General features: G+C 55.6%; 2 protein-coding genes across 7 annotated transcripts in view; one reads left to right on the top strand and one right to left on the bottom strand.

The window, feature by feature from the left end:
• The window catches only part of WNT9A (Wnt family member 9A), a 29,615-nt gene extending 12,239 nt beyond the window's left edge, over positions 1–17,376 (bottom strand). Inside the window, exon 1 of the mRNA XM_050758162.1 lies at positions 17,200–17,376. Within this exon, the coding sequence (XP_050614119.1) occupies positions 17,200–17,294 (95 nt within the window). The 5' untranslated portion in view covers positions 17,295–17,376. The remainder of the gene's footprint in view (positions 1–17,199) is intronic.
• Positions 1–22,308, top strand: part of GUK1 (guanylate kinase 1) — a 359,169-nt gene that overhangs the window by 161,486 nt on the left and 175,375 nt on the right. The window contains exon 1 of one of the 6 annotated variants that reach the window (XM_050759407.1): positions 10,708–10,712. The exons of 3 other annotated variants lie outside the window; for them this stretch is intronic. The gene's annotated coding sequence lies outside the window, so the exon portion shown is untranslated. Of the gene's footprint in view, positions 1–10,707; positions 10,713–15,000; positions 15,005–20,157; positions 20,162–22,308 lie in introns of those variants that run through there. 2 more of the 6 variants (XM_050759353.1, XM_050759341.1) reach the window with 2 other exon arrangements.

Here is a 22,308-nt window from a genome sequence, read left to right as displayed (position 1 = left end):
TGCTTGAACCTGGGAGGCAAAGGTTGCGGTGAGCCGAGATCACGCCACTGCACTCTAGCCTGGGCGACAAGAGTGAGACTTCGTCTCAAAAAAAAAAAAATAATAATAATAAATAAATATCGAATGTTATCAAATGTCATCCTTACATCTTTTGAGGTATGACTTTTCTCTCTCCTTCCTTCCTTCCATCCTTCCTTCCTTCTTTCGTTTTTTTAGAGGAAAAGTGTCACACTGCCACCGAGGCTGGAGTGGGGTGGCACAATGACAGCTCATTGCAGCCTCACTGTTGCAGTGAGCTACAGAAACTGACCAATGTTCTGTGGAAGTTTGTCTTCCTGGACTCAACCTGGCCAGGATGGGCTCCATTCTTTTCTATGGGGCTGGATGTCTTCTGATAGTGTCTTCCCAAGATTTTCACATCTGCGTTTGTGATTTTCTTCTCTCTAGCTCTTCCCACTGAGTTTCAGTGCCTGCCTATGTGAGGGGTCTTCTGTTCAACTTTCCTAGAAGAGTTTGTATCAGATTAGAATTGTGTCTTCTTAACTGTTTGTTCTGAAGAACTGGCCATGAAGCCATCTAAGGACTGAGCTGTTCTTGGCAAAAAGATTTCCTTTCTGATCCAGTTTCTTTTTTCCTTTCTTTCTGAACAGCTTTACTGAGACATACAGGCACACCTTGGAGATGTTGTAGCTTTGGTTCCAGACCATTGCAATAAAGAGGTCAGAATAAAGCAAATCATGAGTTTTTTGGTTTCCTAGTGCTTCTACAAGGTATGCTAACACTATAGTCTATTAAGTGAGCAACAGCATTATGTCTTAAAAATAATACATATGCTTTAGTTAAAAACACTGGACTGCTGAAAAAGGCTAACAATCATCTAAGCTTCATTGAGTTGTCATTTTTTCACTGGGGGAGGGTCTTGCCTCCATGCTGGTAGCTGCTGACTGATTAGCATGGTGGCTGCTGAAGTTTGGGGTGGCTGTGGAAATCTTTTTTTTTTTTTTTTTTTTCTTTAGTAGAGATGGGGTTTCACCATGTTGGCCAGGCTGGTCTGGAACTCCTGACCTCTTGACCCACCTGCCTTGGCCTCCCGAAGTGCTGGGATTACAGGCGTGAGCCATCGCGCCCAGTCAGAAATTTCTTAAAGCAAGACAACTATGAAGTTTGCCACATCAATGGACTCTCCCTTTCATGAAAGACTTCTCTGTAGCAGGTGATGCTGCTTGATAGCGTTTTACCCACAGTGGAACTGCTTTCACAATTAGAGTCACTCTTGTCAAACCCTGCCACTGCTTTATCAACTAAATTGATGTCAATTCTAAATCCTTTGTTGTCATTTCAACAATGTACACAGCATCTTCACCAGGAGTAGATTCCATCTCAAGAAACCACTGTTTGTTCATCCATAAGAAGCAACTCGTCATCCATTCACATTTTCTCATGAGACTGCAGCAATTCAGTCCCATCTCCAGGCTCCACTGCCAATTCTCGTTCTCTTGCTGTTTCTACCACATCCGCAGTGACTTCCTCCCCTGAAGTATGGGATCCCTCAGAGTCATCCATGAGGGCTGGAATCAACATCTTCCAAACTCCTGTTCGTATTGCTGTTTTGACCTCCCATGAATCATGAATGTTCTTAAGGCATCTAGAATGGTGAATCCTTTCCAGCAGGTTTTCAATAGACTTTTCCCAGATCCATCAGAGGAATCACTGTCTGTGGCAGCTGTAGCCTTATGAAATGTCTTGAATAGTAAGATTTGAAAGTTGAAATGACTCCTTCATCTGTGAGCTGGAGAATTAATGCACGTTGTGTTAGCAGGCATGGAAACAACATATATCTCCTGGCACATCTCCACCAGAGCTCTTGGGTGAACAGGACACTGCCAATGAGCAATAATACTTCCCAGGAATCTTTTTTTCTGAGCAGTGGATCTCCACAGTGAGCCTAAAATATTTAGTAAACCAGGCTGGGAACAAATGTGCTGTCATCGAGGCTTTGTTATTCCATTTCTACAGCACAAGCAGAGTAGATTTGGCATAATTCTTAACAGTCGTAGAATTGTTGCAATGGTGAATGGGCACTGGCTTTAACTTAAAAGTTACCAGCTGCATTAGCCCCTATCAAGAGAGTCACCCTGTCCTTTGAAGCTTTGAAGCTAGGCATTGACTTCTCCTCTCTAGCTATGGAAGTCCCAGATAACATCTTCTTTCAGTAGAAGGTTGTTTCATTTCCACTGAAGATCTATTGTTACTGTGGCCCCCTTCATCAGCGATCTTAGCTGGATCTGCTGGAGAGCTTGCTGCAGCTTCTCTAACAGCTCTTGCACTTTTATGTTACAGAGACAGCTTCTTTCCTTAAACCTCGTGAACCAACCTCTGTTCGCTTCCACCTTTTTTTCTGCAGCTTCCTGGCCTGTCTCAGCCTTCATAAAACTGAAGAGGGTTAGGGCCTTACTCTGAATTAGGCTTTGGCTTAAGGGAATGCTGTGGCTGGTTTGGTCTTCTATCCAGACCACTCACACTTTCCCCATATCAGCAATAAGACTGTTTCACTTTATCGTTTGTGTGTTTACTGGAGTAGCACTTTCCATTTTCTTCAAGAACTTCCTTGCATTCACAGCTTGGCTAACTATAGCCCAGCTTCCAGCCTGTCTTGACTTTGGACATGCCTTCCTCACTAACCTAAATCATTCCTCACTTTAAAGTGAGGGATGTGCGACTCTCCCTTTCACTTGAACACTTAGAAGCCACCGTAGGGTTATTAATTGGTCTAATTTTAATATTCTTGTGTCTCAGGGAATAGGGAGGCCTGGGTAAAGGGAGAGAGATGGGGAATAGACTGTCGGTGGAGAAATGAGGACATAAAACGTTTATCAATTAAGTTTATTGTTTTACATGGGCATGGCTCACAGCACCCCATAATACGATAGCAACAGCAATGATCACTGACCACAGATCACCATAACAGATATAATCATAATGAGAAATTTTGAAATATTGCAAGAATTACCAAAATGTGACACACAGGCAGGAAGTGAGCACACGCTGTTGGAAAAATGGCCCCAAAGGATGTGCTTGTGGCAGGGCTGCTACTAACCCTCCACATGCAATGGCACTACAGAGCCAAGCACAGTGGAGCAGGGTCAGGCTGCAGCTCACACACCACAAACTCACCCACTGCAAGATTCACTGTGTATTCACCAATACGGGCAACAATCACCACAGTCAGATGCAGGGCCTGCCACCTCCTCAGAAACTTCCCCAGCCCTGATCCGCTTTCTGTCTTGATGGATTTGCCTATCCTGGATATTTAAGTGGAATCACGCAGCATTGACCTTTTGTGGCTGGCTTATTTCACCCAGCACAATGTCCTCAAGGTTCATCCCGGCTGCAGCCTGTGTCAGAATATCCCTCCTCTTAAGGGTGAATCCTATTCCATCGTGTGGACGGAACACGTTGTGCTCATCCATTCATGTGCTGAGAGGCACGTGGGTTGTTCCATTTTCCAGCTTTCATACCTGATGCCGCTATGAACATTCACACATGTGTTTGTGTGGACATATGTTTTCACTTCTCTTGGGTATACACCTGGGAGTGGAGCTGCTGGGTCACAGGGAAACTCTATGCTTAATCCCTTGGAGACTCAGATGTTTTCCAATGTGGCTGCACTTTATATTCTCAATGCCCCATTTTCTTTAATTATTATAGGATTAATGAATATTTCTGTATCTTGACTTAGTTTCTATTACTTTTCTTTTTTGGTTTTGCCAGTTTCATCTAAATTTTCAGATTTATTGTCATGATTCTGTTAATTGCTTTCTCCTGTTTTTGTCCAAAGAATCTGTAGGGATTCCCCTAGACAGGAAACTAATCCAATGAGCCTCATCTTTACTGGATTAGTCTCAGATATTTCCAAGAAGTGAGCTGTCATCTCTACAGCATGTCTACTCTTATGTAATTACTGTTGGCACTATTTCCAACGTCTTCCTTCTATTTCCTTTCATGTTGGCCTGCAGTTCTCTCTCTATCTTCTCAACAGTACTGTGCGTTCTAGTTTCTCTCCTCTTCTAAAATGCACACTTAAAGCTATCACTGTTATCATTTCAGTTGCTCCTAAATTGCAGCCTCAGTCACAACTTCAGGTCATGATGCAAAGCCTGAGTCACAACCTCAGGGAGCTCTACAAAGCCTGAGTCATAGCTCTAGTTCACCATACAGAGCCTGAGTCATAGCCTCAGGTCAGCTCAAGCTGATCATAGTAGGGGCCGTGACCCCAGTCACAATCTTAGGTCACCATAGAGAGCCTGAGTCACAGACTCAGGTCACTATAGACAGCCTGGGTCACAGCCCCAGTTTACCACATAGAGCCTAAGTCACAGCCCCAGTTCACCATACAGAGCCTGAGTCACAGCCCCAGTTCACCATACAGAGCCTGAGTCACAGCTCAGTTTGCCATACAGATCCTGAGTCACAGCCCCAGTTCACCATACAGAGCCTGAGTCATAGCCCCTGTTCACCATAGCAGACAGAAACTGTGGCCCCAGCCACAGCCTCAGGTTGCCAAGCAGACCCCAAATCACACCCCCAGTTCACATACAGAGCCTGAATCACAGCCTCAGTTCACTATACAGAGCCTGAGTCAGACTTGGTTCACACACAGAGCTTGAGTCACAGCTCCGGTTCACTATAATGGGGACTGTAACCCCAGTAACAGCCTAGGTTTCTGGTTGCCATAGAGAGCCTGAGTCACAATCTCAGGCTGCCAGAGACCAAGTCACAGACTCAGGTCATGCTGCAGAGCCCGGTTCACCATCTGGCCCTCTCCTCCTTCTTCTCTCAAGATTCCCTCTGTGCCCTAAGCCCTCTGAGTTGGTGAGTTCTCTCCCTTCCTCTAACATTCTATATCCTCCATCCTTGGAGTGTCTCTTACAGGGAAATTAGACTAAGCCCCTAACCACACTCCAATCAACCCAGCCTTTCACCTGGAGCAGTTCATCTCCTAGGGTCTGGGGCCTCAGTTTACCCTCTTGTCTCATCCTTTCTGTTGACCATGCCTGTCCTGGGTTTTTTCATCCTCTTTTCCTCTTTTTGGGTTTTTTGTTTTGTTTTGTTTGTTATTCCACATTTTCCCTCTGCTCATCTGAAGTTGCATAGTCTTTTTTGTAATTTCCACGGTCACCTTCAATGCTATACCATGTGTCTGTGACCTACCTAAGCCTGATGCTGGTCAGTGCCTTCTCTACCTGGGCAGCACAGGGCCAGAGAACACATTCCCATCAACGCTCCCGCCCTGAGTTATGCACTAATTGCGTGTTTTATCTCCGTTTGGGGGCCCAACAAGACACTGTTTTATCAGTCAGCACTCCCTCCATGGCACCTTCAGAGCCCATGCTCTGCCCTCACTCCTTCCTGCATCTTGTTATGCAGCAGTGCCTCTGCCTCCTGAGGTCAGTGCCAGCTTGTTGGTGTCCTCGCGCCTCATCTGTATTCTGCTTTCTCAGACAGTTTTTATGATTCTCTGTCTTCAATGTTGTGCAGTTTTTCTTTTTCTTTTCTTTCTTTTCTTTTTTTTTTTTTTTTTGAGACGGAGTCTTGCTCTGTTGCTCAGGCTGGAGTGCAGAGTGCAGTGGTGCCATCTGAGCTCACTCCAACTTCCACCTCCTGGGTTCAAGCGATTCTCCTACCTCAGCCTCCCAAGTAGCTGGGATTACAGGCACCTGGCACCACGCCTGGCTAATTTTTTTGTATTTTTAGTAGAGACAGGTTTTGTCATATTGGCCAGGCTGGTCTCAAATTCCTGACCTCACGTGTTCCACCTACCTTGGCCTTCCAAAGTGCTGGGATTACAGGCCTGAGGAACTGCACCTGGCCACCCAGGTAATTTTTGTATTTTTAGTAGAGATGGGGGTTTCACCATGTTGGCCAGATTGGTCTCAAACTCCTGACCTCAGGTAATCCACCCACCGCAGCCTCACAAAGTGCTGAGATTACAGGCATGAGCCACTGCACCCACTCTTTTTTTTTTTTTTTTTTTGAGACAAGGTCTTGCTCTGTTCAGGCTGAAGGGCAGAGGGCAGTGGCGCTATCTTGGCTCACTGTAGCCTCCACCTCCAGGACTCAAGTGATCCTCCTTCCTCAGCCTCTCAAAGTGCTGGGATCACAGGCATGAGGCACTGTGCTCAGCATGCTGTGTGCTTCTAATGTGTCATGTTCCAGGGTGAACTTATTTTTCTTTCTGCCTGGGAAGACACTGGGCTTCTGGAATCTTCTTTACATCTTTATTCAATTTCAGAACACTTTCATCCTCTCCCCTCATACATATCAGCCCTGTCCCACTCCTGCACCCTTCTCAGCCACCTCCAGCATGGCCTCCCCATGTCGCCGAGGTGTCCTGCCCTCTGTCTGACATCTCACCGCCTCTCTGGTACACTCTGGGTAATTTCTTCTGACCTATCCTCCAGTGTGCTAATTCCCTTCAGCTGTTTCTAATCTGCTTTTAAATCAGTCCATTACTTACTTTTTTCCCCCTCTAGCTCTATTTGGTTTTTCCAAACTTGCTGGGTCAGTCTTTGTGGTTTTCTGAGCCTTGCAGCCATCCCCAAGTGTCTTCCTTCCTAATGGAGGAGCGAGGAGAGCTGCTGCACTCAGCACCGCTGCTCTGCTTCCTGGGCTGCAGCTGTCTTTTTGAGGCCCCCGTTGTGTTTCTGTGCAGGCCTGGTTAGCTCTGACCCCGGGCTGCTCACTGTACTGAAGAAACAGTTGGCAGAAACAAGTTGAAGGAGAAGATAAAGGTACTACAGTAGGTGGAATGATGTGCCCACCAAATGTGTCTAACGGAACCTCAGTCAGGGGCCTTATGTGGAATAACAGGCATTGCAGAAATAACTGAGATAAGGATCTCAAGGCAAGATCATCCCAGACACGGTGGGCTCTAAAGCCAGTGGAGGCTGTCCTTATAAGAAAAAGGAGAAGACAGAGAGGCAGACGAGAGGGCCACGTGAAGATGGAGGCAGGGTATAAAGTGGCTCAGTCACTGGCCAAGGAGCCCCACAGTTCACAACCATCACTGGCAGCTGGAAGACGCAGGAAGGACCCTCCCCTCAAGCCTCCGGAGGGGCATGGCCCTGCAGATGCCATGATTTCAGACTTCTGGCCTCCAGACCTGAGACAGAAGTCCTCTCATTTCAGGTCAGCCAGTCTGTGGTGCCTGACAGCAGCCCCAGGACACTAGCACAGATTTTGGAAAGGATCTCATTGTGTGTACACCAGCCAGGCTTCTAGGGCCATCTGCAGTCCCAGAGTCAAGCCACCCAAAATCCAGCATGAGGCCAGGGCCCGGGACCACACCGGTGACTCAGACCTCGGTGCACACATGGTGGCTGTGCCCTGCCCTGGGGGCCACCTGGGGCTGTGGGAGGGTCTCCTCTGAGTACTCTCTCCTTAGCGGACCCCGGCCTTTACTATGCACCCTCATCCCATGAGACCAAACCAACCTCACGCTTTCTTGTTCAGCATCTCTTCTTGCTATTTCTAGGGATCCCCACCATCTATCCATTTCATCAGCTCTTTGACACTTATAAAGTTAAATACACACACACACATGCACAAAGACAAAAACACACCCACACAACCCCCCCCCCACAGATACACCCATACACAGACACACGTGTATACACACACCCATACAAACCCATAAACCCATACACACACATACAGATATACCCATACACACACCCATACAAACTCATACACACAGACACACACATAAACACATGTACGGGAACAAACACACCCACATAAACCCCCTTACACACACACAGACACACCCATATGAATCCATAAACCCATATACACAGACACATGCATACACACATGCACAGGAATGAACATACCCACACAAACCCCCCATACACACAGATATACCCATACACACATGTGTACACACAGACACACCCATACACACATGTACACAGACACACCCATATGAACCCATAAACCCATAGAGATCCACACATAAGCACATGCAGACACAAAACCCCCCCATATGCATACATGTATACACACATGCACATGTCCATCCAAACCCAAACACACATACATGCACACACACAAACATATACATGCATGTACACACATAAGATCCATGTAAAAATTCAGCTTTAGTTGTTTCAAGCAGAAAAGCCTCTAAGTCTTGTGGGTCTGTTGCTGAAAACGGGCATCTATGCTCTCCAGTGTCTCGTGTCTTCATGTCCTAAATTACCTGGTGAGTGTGTTTTTGACTCTGCTACACCGGCAGGAAACCGAGGTTCAGGGGATTAAACAGTGTGGTGGCCCGTGCAGCCCGTGAGTGCGGAGGCAGGGCTGGGACCTGAAAGCGGCCTCTGACCTGACTACACCCCTGCCAGGCCCAAGGCAGCACCAGTTCGTGACTGCTCTCCCCAGTGAAGGGCCCGGATCACGATGGCTCCACGGGACACCCATACCCCTCAAGCCTCAGCCACCTCCCACCTCTGGCTATCGTTCCAGGTGCAGCCATGCAGGAGGACACAGGCCAGCTGGAGAGAAGGAAGATCTCTCAACACCCATACGTGGCTGCAGCTGCCATGCCACAGGGCACACAGAACGGTTCCATGCTGCAGATGGGGCTGCAGACAGTGCTGGTCTCAGGGACCATGGGGGAGGTGGCTCCGAGGAGTGGTGACCTGGCCATCTCCTTGAGCCCTGGAGGCTGGCCGGGGTGGTCAGCACTGACCCCTACAGAAGCTCTGTAGAGACCATTCTCCAGCCCCACAGAAACGGAGCTTAGCACTCATGGTGCTGAGTCTGGGGACGTCCCCCTACTCCTCGGGCTGGGCCTGATGCTCCCATGTCCTGGCTGCTTGGAGATCGGGCCACCCTGGGAGGACCCAGACACTCAGACACCTTGCCCTGTGCCTGAGGGTAGCCAAGTGGGCCTTGTCCCCAGAGAGAACCCGAGACACACAGGGATAGCCACCACATACTACCCAGTCCCTAAAGTCACAGGCTCCTTCCAGCTCCCAGCACAATAGACAAGAAATCCTGCGGAGGGAGCACACATCACCAAGGCTGGCCTCTGACCTCCCTGCCTCCTGCCAGTACGTCTGGCCACTCTGACTGGGACCCAGCTCTCTTCCCCAGGCTGGGGCGGAGGGAGAGGAGACTGCAGTTCCAGAAGCCACAACGCCCCGCCAGCAAAACCTCAGTCCTGCCAGACAGCATTTAATTTCTGTGTGAAACAAAATCAAAACAAATTCTAGCACTGAGAAACCGGGGCTGAGATCAACTCTCCACCCTCCCCATGGTCTGCAAATCAACCCAGCCCGAGCCCAGCTTCCAGCCTAAGCATGTCTACTGTGTCCCTCAGGGCTGCAATGCCACCAGGGCCCAGTTGCACCCAGGAGGAAGTGGGGCACATGCCTCAGGGATGGCAAGCATGGCCCGTGCAGATGCCCAGGTGCCCGTCAGGCAAGGAATCCTCGGGCCTGACAGAAACACCCCCCCTCCACCCTGCTGAAAGCACCGTGTCCCATGGCAGCCCCTGGAATAAGCCCTGCCCTGTCTGTGTCTGCAGCACCCATGAGGTCCCCCAAACCAGACCACAGAGGCCAGCCAGGCTCCCCCAGGCCACTTGGGCTGACTGCCCTTTTCTGGGGCAGAACCCTGGACCCCAGAGGGGGCACAGCTGGTCTGTGGGCTGCAAGACAGGAAACCAAGGCTGCGCACGGGACCCCTGGGGGAAAGTTGAAGAGCAGAAGCTTCCAGAAGGCCTCTGTGCTCAGTGACCACAGCCCCCCATGGCCTTCCCAGACAGCCGCAGACCCACACAACTGGTCAGAAGGACAGGGAGAGCCACACAACCTTCCAGCGGCCACCAGTGTCACCTCCCACACTGTCATCCCCTCTGGAGCTCACTCTCCTTGTGGGTATCACAGAGGGGGCATCCCAAAGTCCACCTGGCTCCTCTCCCCACCCCACAGTGACCCCAGGACTACCGCCTCTGTCCCCATCTGGCCAGGAGGGACGCCGGCCCTGACGTTCTCCAGCTCTGGGAGGCTCTGGCAGTGGCTCCTCCTGGGCCAGACCTCCAGCCCACTTCCCCTGGCTGCACTGACCTCAGGTATCGCTAAAAAAAACAAACGCAGCTTGCGGCTTGCCTTTTTCCATCATCCCGTCCGGCCACTGGTCCTGAGGTGCTACAGCTGCCAGCTGGACAGCTGGGCTTCCTCTGGCGGGCAGTGGCGCCCAGCCAGCCAGGACCATGCCGGGAGGGGGACAGGCTCCAGGCAGAGCCCAGGCTGCAGGTCATGGAGCTGGGGCAGCCCAGTGCCACCCAGGTCAGCGGGCACAGCTAGACCGTCCCCAGCCACCTGCCACCCTGCCCGGCCTGGCCCATGGATGCGCTTGAATATGACCCCTGAAGGAAAACCAGGGTCACATCCCCGCCAGGGCTGCACTCCGCATGGTTGCTCTGGTGTGGCCATCAACACCTGGCCTACCATCCACACACGGGAAGGTGCGGCAGCCTGGCAGCGGCAGGTCTGCATTGCACTACGTCTGGCCACAAGTGCAGACATAGCCCTGCCAGAGTCAGGGTCCTGTAGGACCCAGGGCTGGGCTGTCAGGTGAATGAGGGACACAGATCTACCTGGCAGAGAGAGCCTCAGGCTTGAGGGAGTCTTGGGGTAGGGGGGAACACAGAATACAGCTTGGAGAAGACCCCACAGGGACCTTTCTGGCCAATCCCAGAATTAAGTGACCAGGGAGAGAAGGATGCATCTGAGGAGACTCCATGGGAATCCTCCTGGCTGACCCCAGAGTTGAGCAACCAGGGAGAGAAGGATGCATCTGAGGAGACTCCATGGGGACCCTCCTGGCCAACCCGAGAGCTGAGTGTGCAGGGAGAGAAGGAGGCATCTGGGCAGTCACTGGGCTTCCTGCAAGAAGCGGCAGCCCGGGCCGACCTTGAGGGACAGGAGAGGCCCTGGGAGCACAGGGGAGATGGCACTGCTGTGCCCTAAGGGCCTCACCTGACCCTCAGGGTCGGCCCCATCAGAGGTCAACTTCCAGCCAGAAGGCATGGGGTCTGCAGAACCCCCATTCGTGGCCGGCCTTCTGGGTTCTGGGAGTCTGGCTCAGTCCCCAGTCCCAGACACTCCTGCGGGTGCCACCCTGCTCCCAGACAACTGCGCTGGTCCTGACCCCGCCACCCAGCACAATGCACAAAGGGAGCCCGTGCCGCAGCCGGGATCAGGTGGCGTGACCGAGGCCTGTCAACAGATGTCGCTTTCCCACAGCCCCCACCCTCCCACAGGCATTACCTCCTCCCTGCCCAGGTGTCCAGAGCCTCCGGGAGGTATCCGTGCCTGTGCGCTCTTTCCTAGGGGAAGAGTCACCCACACGCTTCTTCGATGGCCAAACCCCAGAGCAGGGCACCCCTAGCCCGGGCCACCCAAGCAGCCGGCGGAGGGTCCCAGGCTAGGGAAGGCACTGGGGCCCTCTGCAGCCTGCAGCAGGGCGGGAGCAAGATGAGGCCAGCTGTCTCCCCATCCACGCGTCCGCCGGCTGTGGGTAGGACATCTGCTCCCTCAGCTGTGGCAGGCCAGGCGCTGCTGCTCCGTCCTCACCACACACCCTTCACACCCTCCAGGGAGCCAGGATCCCTAAGCAGGTGGGGCAGGGAGGGGCTGGTGGTTCCGAGGCCCCTGGGTGCAGAGCAGGAGGGAGGAAGGCCACCAGCGCCTGCAGGGGCCATCAGGCTGACACTCCAGGCCCTCCCACTTACGGCCCCACTGTCCAGGAGCCAGGTAACTGGGTCCCTCTACTGGCCACTGGGGTCACAGGCCAGGAGTCCTGGAGAAATGCCCCCACTTTCCACTGCCCCTGTCCTCTCTTCTCCATGCTAAGAAGTCCCCAGGGAGTTCCCTGGCTCCCAGGGCCCCTCCCCTCAGCCCTCTGCTGAAGTCTGCCCCACTGAGCCACTTCCACGATCTCTCGAAACAAGGCAGCTGCCTGGCCCCTTTCCTCCCTGCCCTTCTGGCCCTCCAGAGCATGCTGTGTGGCCTTTCTTCCTGATGCCAGGCCCCATGTGCTTCCTGGGGTGTCCTAAGTTGTTGGAGGGGGCGGGTCTCCAGGACAACACCTGCCCAAACCTAAGACTGAGCTCTCAGCTGCTCCAAACCCTCTGGCCCACAGTGCTCAGAGCACCTGACCCAGGCCCCAGCTAAGGGGTCACCCCAGACCCCATCTTCCTGCCAGCCCCTTCCCAGGCTTCTCTTGCCCACCACACAGCCCCATGATTCCACACCTCAGGCCCACTCCTCTTTCTCCAGCCCTGCCAGGGACCCATAGGTGCCCCTCAACCAGGCAGCCAGCTGTACCCCAGGCCTGGTGCACAGAGAGGCAGAGCCATGGGACCAGGCAGGGCATGTCCTGCCCACAGCTGGCGGCCTCCCTCTTTGACCCTGTGGGGTCTGATGTTGGCACTAATGTGAGAAACACATCCCCTCCCCACACCCGTGACAGCAGCCTCTCCGTAGCCTCCTCTGAGAGTCCCTTGAGCACCCAGAACTGCCCCACACCAGGCTCCAGGAAACGGGATGTCCTGGCTGCCCCCACCCACCCAGTAGGGCTGCCAGGGTGTCACCGGCTCCTTGTGCAAGGGTAAGAGCACCCACGGGCTCACAGTTCTAGAGACAAGGTTCTCCTCAGTCCAAGGAGAGATCCAGAATATATAAAGAGCTCTCATAACTCAACAGGAGAAAGACAAGCAGCCCCACTAAAAACAGGCAAAGGAGCTGCATGGACATTCTCCAAAGAAGACCCATGGCCCATGAGGCCATGAAAGGATGCTCAGCGCCACTGGCCACCTGACAAATGCAGTCAGAGCCACACAAGGTGCCATTCCACACCCACTAGGATGGCTGCAGTAGAAAATAAAACAGAAAACCAGTGTTGGCAAGGAAGTGGAGAAACAAGCCTTTGTGTGCTGCTGGCAGAAATGTAAAATGCTGCATCCAGAAGACAGTTTGGCAGGGCCTCAAAAACCTAAATGCAGGCGGGGAGTGGGGGCTCACGCCTGTAACCCCAGCACTTTGCAAGGCTGAGGCGGGAGATCACTTGAGCCCAGGAGTTCAAAATCAGCCTGGACAACACAGCAAAACCCTGTTTCTACAAAAAACAAAATTAAAAAAAATTAGCCAGGAATAGTGGCTTGTGCCTGTGGTCCCAGCTACTTGGGATGCTGAGGCGGGAGGATGGTTGAGCCTCTGAGGTGGAGGCAGCAATGAGTCTCATCACATCGCTGTACTCCAGCCTGGGTGACACAGCAAGACCCTGTCTCAATAAAACAAAACAAAAACAAAAACATCACATGCAGAGTTACCATGTGACCCAGTACCTCCACTTCTAGGTAAGTACCCCAAGAACTAAAAACACACACATACACAAAACCCCACACACCAATGCTCACAGCAACATTATCCATCATAGACAAATGGTGGAAGCGATCCAGATGTCCGTCAACTAATGAACGGGTCAAAAAGTCTCTCGGAGAGTCTTCCAGTCGAGTCTAACTCAGTCGTAAGAAAGAAGGCAATACTGACGCGTGCTACAACGGCGATGCTGAGTGAGAGAAGCCAGGCGCGGAGGCCACACAGCATAGGATTCCATTTCTAGGAAACGTCCAGGACAGGCAGACCCGTGGAGAAAGAACGCAGACGAGTGGTTGCCAGGGACTGGGGGAGGGGAACGGGTAGTGACTGCCTAATGCGTATGAGGTTTCTGGGGTGAGGAAAATGTTCTGGAATTAAACAGTGGTAAGAGCTGCACGGCCTGGTGAATGAGGTACTCAAAATCACAGGGCTGTATACTAGAAGAGTGGATTTTACAGGACGTGAGTTACAGCCAATAACAAAAATCCTCGGCCAGCCCTGAGGCCCACCAGGTGCCCAATTCACAGTGGTCACTCCCTCCAGCCTGGCTTCTGGACCAGTTCCAAGCACCTTTCCAGCCCAATGGCTGGCTCTGGGGCCACGGCCGGGGGCACCTCAACAATCCCTCAGTGCCTGCCTTGGTCATGCCTCTTCCAGGCAGGCCTCCAGGCTACTGAGGCCCAGAGAAGGGGGCAAACTGGCAGGGCCTGGCCTCCCACCATCATGCCCCCCAAAGTAGCCTGCAAATGTTTCCTGAGTGATGTAAACTGCAAGGGCCATCACCATAAAACAGCCTCAGGGTCTTTAAAGAAGAACTCCAGTGGGAAGCCTCAGCCCTCATCCCGAGCCAGCCTGGGACCCCTAAGGAAAGGGCTGCAAGCTGCCAGGGAGCCAGACAGCCTAGCAGCCAGAGGTGGGGGTCCAAGCGCCGCTGGGCAGGAATAGCCCCCAGGCCCAGGCCCAGCCCTGACTCCACATCCAGAGGGTCTGAGCCCAGCAGAGCAGCAGTCCTGGCGTCTAATCCGGAACTATCATCTCAGCTGAGACCACAACCCAGCAAGGGCGAATCGAGAGAGGCCTCCCAATGGAGGACAAACCACGTTCTCAGACCACCACCAGGCCCACCCTTTTACAGTAACCTCGGGGAAAGGGTCTGAGTCTGTACCCCAAGCCCTTCCTATGACCTCAGGCTGGCCTTCCTGCTTACCCCTCTGTCTAGAAGGGCTTGGGGCCAGGCCAGTGAGGAGGCACAGGGACACAGCTATGGGAGAACCAGATGGAAATGCCACCTGCTAGCCATGCCAAGGTGCAGGGCCAGGCCAATGGGGAGCCTCTTCCCCACAGGGGGTCCAGCCTGGTGGCCAGAGGCTTCTAGGAGGGCAGCAGACGCCAGCCAGGGTTGGGTTGCAGCTCAGGGAGCAGGCAGGGAGGGCTCCCATGGGTCCACGTGACCCTCCCCCAGGCCAGCCTCTCCTCTCCGGGTTCCTGAGCTGTAACTGGAGCCGCGTTCCTGCCCGGGAGCCTCCGTGCCAGGCAGAGCTTTTGAGAGGGGGAAGGGAGAAAACGGCCCTAGATCCCAGCCCCTTCTCCCTGCTTCCTGGATTGGAGCTGGGAAGGGCCACCCCAGCCCCCCTCCAGCTCCAGCCCCACCTGGCCTTTAATGCCCTGGGCCACCCCCTGCCTTTGCTGGGCCAGGAGCCACAGCCCCAAACCAGCAGGAGAGGCCTCCACACAACCCAGCCTGGAGCCTTTGTGCCCTGCTTCCCCTCCCCAGCCCAACCTTGGGAACTGACTTAAGGGGGGCCCAAGGCCTCTAGCAGTCCAGATGGAGCCTGGCCTGCCCTGACCCAGGATGCCCCCCAGCCCCTGGTTCAGGAAGGTACTCATTCTCCATCCGTCAAACAGAGTCCTAGCTGCCCTCTGCAATGCCAGCTGTCACCAAAGGCAGCACGCTTGCCCTCTGGACTTCCCACAGGGCAGCTACATGGAGAGCTGCCCTCAGGACTCAGGAATCCTCCCTTGATGGGTCCTTTGGAGCCAAGAAGCAGGGCCAAGGGGCCTGGCCAGAGAAGCCACAACAGCACTTAAGTCCTTGCTATGCGCCTGGCACCAGCCTGGACTTAACTGTCTGCAAGAGAGCTGAAACACACACACACAAAGCAGCAGAGCCCCTTGACCTTCTCCAGAGCACAAACCCCAGAGATAGGTCAGAGAAGGAGAGGCCAGGACCCAGCCCCACCCCCTCTCCAGGAATCGGATCACAGCAGGGACAAAGCCGCTGCAGCCCGGACAAGCCTAGGGTGTGTCCCGAGCCCCAGAAGCAGAGCCTCCGTTGGGCCGGAGAGCAGGGAAGCACAGCTGGCTGACGAGGCCACAGTGACTCACCGCGGACCTGTGGCCCTCCCTCCTGCCCTCCCGGGTGAGGCTACGGGCTGCACAGATGGCGTGCCGTGGCGTGCCAGCCCAGGCCCAGGGCCGTACCCACAGTCAGAGCCAGGAGAGGGCTGCGGGTGGGGGCCCCAGGGAACTGAGACACCGGGCTGACCCTGGAAGACGACCCAGAAGAAAGGAACAGAGAGAAGAAAGGGGGAGAAAGAAAAACACAAAGGGAAAGTTTCCCATGAAAATATTTTATTTTCTTTGAGAACAGGATACACCTGCAGGGCTCCTCGGCCCAGGCGGCCTCTCCCTGCCCGGGCGGGTGCCAGATTCCTGAACCAACGGGGCCCTCTGCCGGCCAGCCCGCCGCGCGCTGGCGCTCAGGCCAGAGGGCCGGGAACAGGTGACCAGTGGAGGGCGGCGGCCGAGGGAGCGGCCCAGGGCGTCCAGGTCGGGGGCTGGGATCCGAAGGCCAGCCAGGGCTCCCGGGGCAGCGCTCGGGGTAGGAGGCGGGAGGGTGGCGGGGCGGGGAGGCCCGGGGCGCTGCCTTGCACGGTGCCACCCTGCACCTCAGCGTGCCCAAAATGCAGCGAGGGTCCCTGTAAAGGTCGCTGGACTGGGCATCCCAGACTTGGCAAAGGGGGAGGGAAGAAAGAAGGGAAAGAAAGGAAGAGAGAGACGCGCCGACAGCCCCGCAATGCGCTGCTGCAGAGACACGCGAGCACCGGCAGTGACACCGCGGGACGCCCCGGCCGGGCCCTGCGCTCCCGGCCAGGTCCCATGGACGCGCTACCGCGGGCCGGGGCCCGGGCCACAGCGTCAGAAGCAAAGCGCAAAAAATAAATAAATTCCTCCAGCTTGGAGGGTTTCTCTCTCTTTCTCTCTCTCTCCCCGTTTGGGGCTCAGAAAGAGGAACATCTGGATTTTGTACGTATTTTTGTTATTGTTAAATTAACTTCTCGAGAAGAGAAAGGAGGGAAGCTGCTAGGTGGGCGATGGCCAGGGGCTGAGGACTCAGGCTCCAGCCTTTTGGCAAGGACAGGGCGGCCCAAGGAAGCCGGGACCTGATCCCAGTCCCTAAGCGCGAGGCAGTCCGGCTCACGGCGGCTGCGGCGACTACGACGACGACGACTCTGCGGTCACGGAGGACCGCGGCCCAGCGCAAGCCCGACGGGTCCACCCGCCTCTCTACCCGTGACACGCCGCGGACGGAGCGACTCGCGCGCCGCAAACAAACAGCGCCAGGCAACCAGGCGGCCCCGCCGCGCCCCGGCCCAGCCACCCCGGGTGCCTCGGGGACTCCGGACGACCCCGCCCCGGCCCCGCCGCCCCCGCCCACCAGTGCGCGCCGGCCGCCGAAGGCACCTACCCGAAGTAGGCGGCAGAAGGGCGCAGCGCGGCGAGCAGCAGCGTCAGCCCGAAGGCCGCGGCCAGCCAGCGCGCCAGCGGGGACCCATCCAGCATCTTGCCGCACCGCGGCGGCCGACCATCGCGCTCCCAGCTCCGCGCAGGGCGCGCCGCGGCCGCCGCCCTCTTATAGCGCCCGGAGCGCGGCCAGCTGGGCCCGGCCCCGCCCCGCGCCCGGGAGGGGATCACGCCGGCGCCGGGGGCGGGCCGAAACCCGAGCCGCGCGCGCCCGTCCGCCCGCCCCTCCCGGCCGCTCGGGGCCCCGGTCGCCGTTCCCGGCGCGGGTCTCGGGCGCGCCCTTCCCGGCGGGGTTGGAGGAAAGGGAGGCGGGGAGCGGTGAGAACCGAGGGCTGGGCGTGCGAGAATCCGGGGCGACCACGGCGAGACGGCATTGGGGGACCGGGGCGGGCATCGGGAAGCAGGTAGAGCGTTGGGGGCGCTGCGGTGGGAGCTTGGAGCGGCCCCGGGGGCGGGATTGAGGGGGAGGGGAAGGGAGGCGTTGGCGGCCAGGTTAGCTGTCGGCGGGGCTCCAGGCCGGGACGGTCGGGGATGGTTCCACAGAGGACCCGGCCGTCTGCCCCGAGCTGAGCGCTGCGCTGATGCTCCGGGGAACCTTGGTGAGGAGGAGTTCGGCCAGCCGGTGATGCCTGTGCCTCTTGCAGATGCTGACCCCTCAAGGAGTGGGGCCAGAGAATCGCTCCTTTCTGGCGGGGACTGTGGCCGCTTTCGGACTGGGAATGAAGCGACATAGCCTGCTAGGGCTGTGAGGTGAGTAGCTCTACCTTTTGGGGTCTTGGTGGTCTCCCCATTCTTAAATTGTGGGAGGGGAGCTAGCGGCTAAGTCAATGCCACACCAGCCATCGGGCAACGCCCTTCTCCGGAGCCTGTTTCCTGTCCTGGACAGGGGAGAAAGAGGACTCCTGGGATGGAAGGTGCACGCCCAGGTAGCTAGAAGCGCACAGTCACAGCCCAGGGACTCATCCCCTCTGCTGATACGGATTCGGAACTGCTTCTGAAGCAGAATGGTGTCAGAGGACCCAGAGCTGGCATTAGGATACAGGTGCACAAATTCCAGACAGACCTGGGGGTGGCATCCAGGAGAAGGCTTGTAAGTTCCCTGGATGGGGCCTCTGTGCCACGCAACAAGGGACAGAAGAACAGGGCTTGGGGTCCAGGCTGGCGGTGGCATGCCTGCCACCTGCAGACCCTGGTCAGTGCAGGGCGGTGCCTCCAACACGGGCTAGGCTGCCAAAGCTGAGGACACGGGGCCAGCGAGCCTGCCCAGCCACGTGCTGCAGGGGCCTCAGAGACCTGGGCTGTGGTGCCAGCTCTCTAGGCAGTGCCGTCTGCGCCGGCAGGGACTGATTCTGGCACAGTGACGGCAGAGCCTGGGGGGTGGAGCACATGCTCCTGGAAGGCTCTGAAACCCTGCCAGTGGCAGCGACAGAGGCGAATATGAGGGGTCCTCGGAGGAAAGACAAAGACGATAGGAACAGCAGAAAATGGCCCCCACGAGGGTCTGAGCCGTCCTCGCCACCCCTTGGGCTCCTGGCCCTGCTTCCCTGGGAAGGCCTGGCCATGTGAGTCACCCCAGTGAGCACACCCTTTCTGAGTCCCTGAAGGCCAGCTTGCCAGGTGAGCTCCAGGTGCATGTGGGGCAAAGCAAGAATGGGGAAGGGAGGAGACCAGGCTTGGGCAGTCACTCCCTCTCGGGGCCTCGGTTTCCCCGTCTGAGACCCATCCAAAGTGGTGGCTTTCCTCTAAGGCATGATGTCCTGTATGGGAGCCCTGGCCCCTGGTTCTGCTTTTCCACTAGGTGTGACTAGTCTCACATCCTTCCCCATCCATAAGACCCCCTCCCGTAGGGAGAGGGCACTCATTTGTCGTCTTTTGCTCATGAAGGGCTGGGCCACCTCCCTTGAAATGGGGCTGGCTCAGCAGAGGGAGCGCAGACAGCAGCCCAGCCCACCTAGGCTGCAAGCGACCCCAGTGGGAGGCCCACCCACCCCACGGCAATGGGCTCCAGTGAGCCCCCAAAGTCTGGCTCTAGTGCCAGGAAGTGAGAGGCAGCAGTGGGAAGCAGACGGGACGGGAGACCTCCCTCCGCAATGGCATGCTTAAAGGCCCGGAGGTTGCCTCCAAGAAGACATGTGAGATTGTAAATGTGCATCACAAGCGCCTCCGGCACCACAGAGCTCCCTTCCACTGAATCGCCCTCCCAGCGACAGCTTAGTGGTCACCAAAGGAAGGAGGCAGCTGCCTGGCCGGCTGACGGGTAGAGGGCTCTAGTCCCAGCCCTGGACTCTCAGGACCACATTTGGTGCAAGAGGCTGCTGAGAAGGATGATCTGACATCCATGGAAGGACCCTGCTGTTTCCCCAGAGAAGGGAGGCTGTCAGCTCATGGCAGCTTTTGCTGGTGGGAGCGGCAGGCAGGCCATCCCTGAGTGGCCCCACCAGACCCCCACTTGAAGCCCTGGCCCAGCTCCAGCCAGGAGCCTGTCAGAACGCCCAGGAGCCCAGGGCATGTGGCTGACAGGACCCAGGGCACATGAGTGGTAGGGCCCAGTGCCCCAGCAGGGTAATGTCAGAGATACACCTGAGGTCTGGCAGGGCTGGCTCAGCTCTTACCTCACTACACCTAGGATGATGGTGGCAGATAGAGGCAGTCCCCTCAGCCTACCTGGAACCAGGGAGAATTATACTCCCTCCCACTAATCTCCGAGGCTCAAACTCCCTTTCATGTCTGGCTGCCCTCACCCACCGTGGCCTGCCTGCTGCTTCAGCCACAGCCACTAGTGGCCCTTCCCAGAGGGCAGCGTTCACCTGCCCAAGGGCACACAGCGCTAAGAAGGCAAGTACCTGCCCCCACCCTCTGCTTCTCTCAAACCATATCCAGAAAACCCTGGGCACAGTTCGAGGGGGAGACGTTTCCCAGGAAGTGTGGGCTTTTTTATTCTCATCTGCCATACTGCAGTCTGGCCCCTATATTTCTATTGGAGAGGCAGGGGCTGGCGGTTCTCTGACTAGAAGCTACATTGTACCCCTACAACTCCCCATGGCCTCCCAGGCCTAAGAACCTCTCCAGGTAAGGGGAGGGGAGTAGGCAGGACAAGCCATCGCTGGGCCCACAGTCAGGTGAACAGAAGTCTAACTCTAGTCAAAAACAGGACAGGCGTGGTGGCTTACCCCTCTACTCCCAGCACTTTGGGAGGCCAAGGCTGGAGGTTCGTTTGAAGCCCAGAGTTTGAAACCAGCTATAGACACATAGCAAGACCCTGTGTCTATAAAAAAGTAAAATAAGCCAGGCGTGGTGGCTCACGCCTGTAATCCCAGCACTTTGGGAGGCTGAGGTGGGTGGATCACCTGAGGTCAGGAGTTCTAGTCTGGCCTGACCAACATGGTGAAACCCTGTCTCTACTAAAAATACAAAAAACATTAGCCAGGCTTGGTGGCAGGTGCCTATAATCCTAGCTACTCAGGAGGCTGAGGCAGGAGAATCGCTTGAACCCAGGGGGCGGAGGTTGCAGTGAGCCGAGATCGCGCCAGTGCACTTCAGCCTGGGCAACAGAGACCCTGTCTGAAAAAATAATATATATATATGTGTGTGTGTGTGTATATGTGTGTATATATATGTGTGTGTGTATATATATATATATAAAAATCCAAAGTCCAAGCTCCTCAGTCAAGTCCCAAATTTGAGCCAGTTTGCAGACCCAGAACCCCCTGGATAGAGGGGAGGCTGAGCCCCCTTGAGGGGGACCCGCTGCGCTACCAAAAGCTTACTGTTCTTATCTTTCTCCCAGCCTTCCCCAAAGGCACTTCTGGCCTTTTACCAGGGTGAACATGCAGTGGGGAGAGGAGATAATCAGACCTTTCTGGGATAGCTGGACACAGCCCTGAACCGACATCAATTCCAGGAGACCCAGCAGGTCGCAGTGGCCCCAGGCACAGCGGGGGCTTGTGGAGGTCCCAGAACCCATGGAATTGTAGCTCAGTCAACTCCCAGTTGGTCCCACAGCTCCTGGAGCCCCTCCTGTGGTGGTTTCCCCAGCTCCAGATGTGTAATTGTAATGGATGCGCTGGGTAGCTGGCAGAAGCCCCAAGATTGCAAGAAGTGTTTAAGGCCAGGCTGGGTTTTTCCTGCTCTACCCCCCACTAGGGTTCAGCATGCTTTCCAAGGGGTAGGGAAGGCACAGCCCTAACAGGTTGTGTCAGCACCAGGGAGGAGGCATGGGCTCAGGAAGGAACCTCACCATGTAGAAAGAAAACCCAAAAGCCGCCTATGAATGCTCATCAGGTCCAGGCGCTCTTGCAAACATCTATCTTCGTGCAGACCCCTGCCCTGTGAAGTGCTGAATCCCCCACAGCCGCAGACCCTGACTGTGTCCACACAGGACAGCATGTACAGGGGCTGCCTGAGCTGCCGCGGTGTCTGGGTGCTGCTGGGTCGCCCTGCTGGACAAAGGCAGCCACTCCCCGAGACCAGGCTCATCCCCACCTCCCTTCCAGGCCCAATCTGGATTCCTCAGGGAAGTGGTGTGGGTTGTGAGGGGCTTGGAGGGCTCTGGGCTCACACACCCCCAATGGTGGGCCCCTTTCGAAAGCCAGGGTGCCCCCACCAAAACAGAAGCAAGTCTCAGAAGCATGTCCTTGGATCCACTCAAGTCACCATGTGGCTGGGAAGAAATAAGTGCTTGTTCCCCTAGGCCTTGCCAGAAAGCTCAGGAGGCGGGACCCTTGAGAAACAGTGACACCTCCTCCCCAGGGCCACTCCTGCCCCGCTGTCCGTGGCCACGCACAGCAACTGGGCTGGGTGAGGATCCTGGCGGCTCCTGTCTCCACCTCTCCAGTCCAGTGATCCAACCTCTTCAGTCCCATGCTCCCTGGGCCAGAGTCACAGAGAGAGAGAGAGATGGAAAGAGAGACAGAGATGAAGAAAGGGAAAGAAAAAGAGAATGAGAAAGAATGAGAGACAGAGATGGAGAGACAGAATGAATGAAAGACACGGAATTAATGAAAGATGAAGAGAGACAGAATGAGAGGGAGACAAAAGAGACAGATGGAGAGAG

This window comes from Macaca thibetana, chromosome 1, assembly GCF_024542745.1.
Source record: "Macaca thibetana thibetana isolate TM-01 chromosome 1, ASM2454274v1, whole genome shotgun sequence".
Lineage (NCBI taxonomy): Eukaryota > Metazoa > Chordata > Mammalia > Primates > Cercopithecidae > Macaca > Macaca thibetana.
The sequence above is the reverse complement of the archived record's forward strand: the minus strand, read 5'-3'. Positions and strand labels throughout refer to the sequence as shown.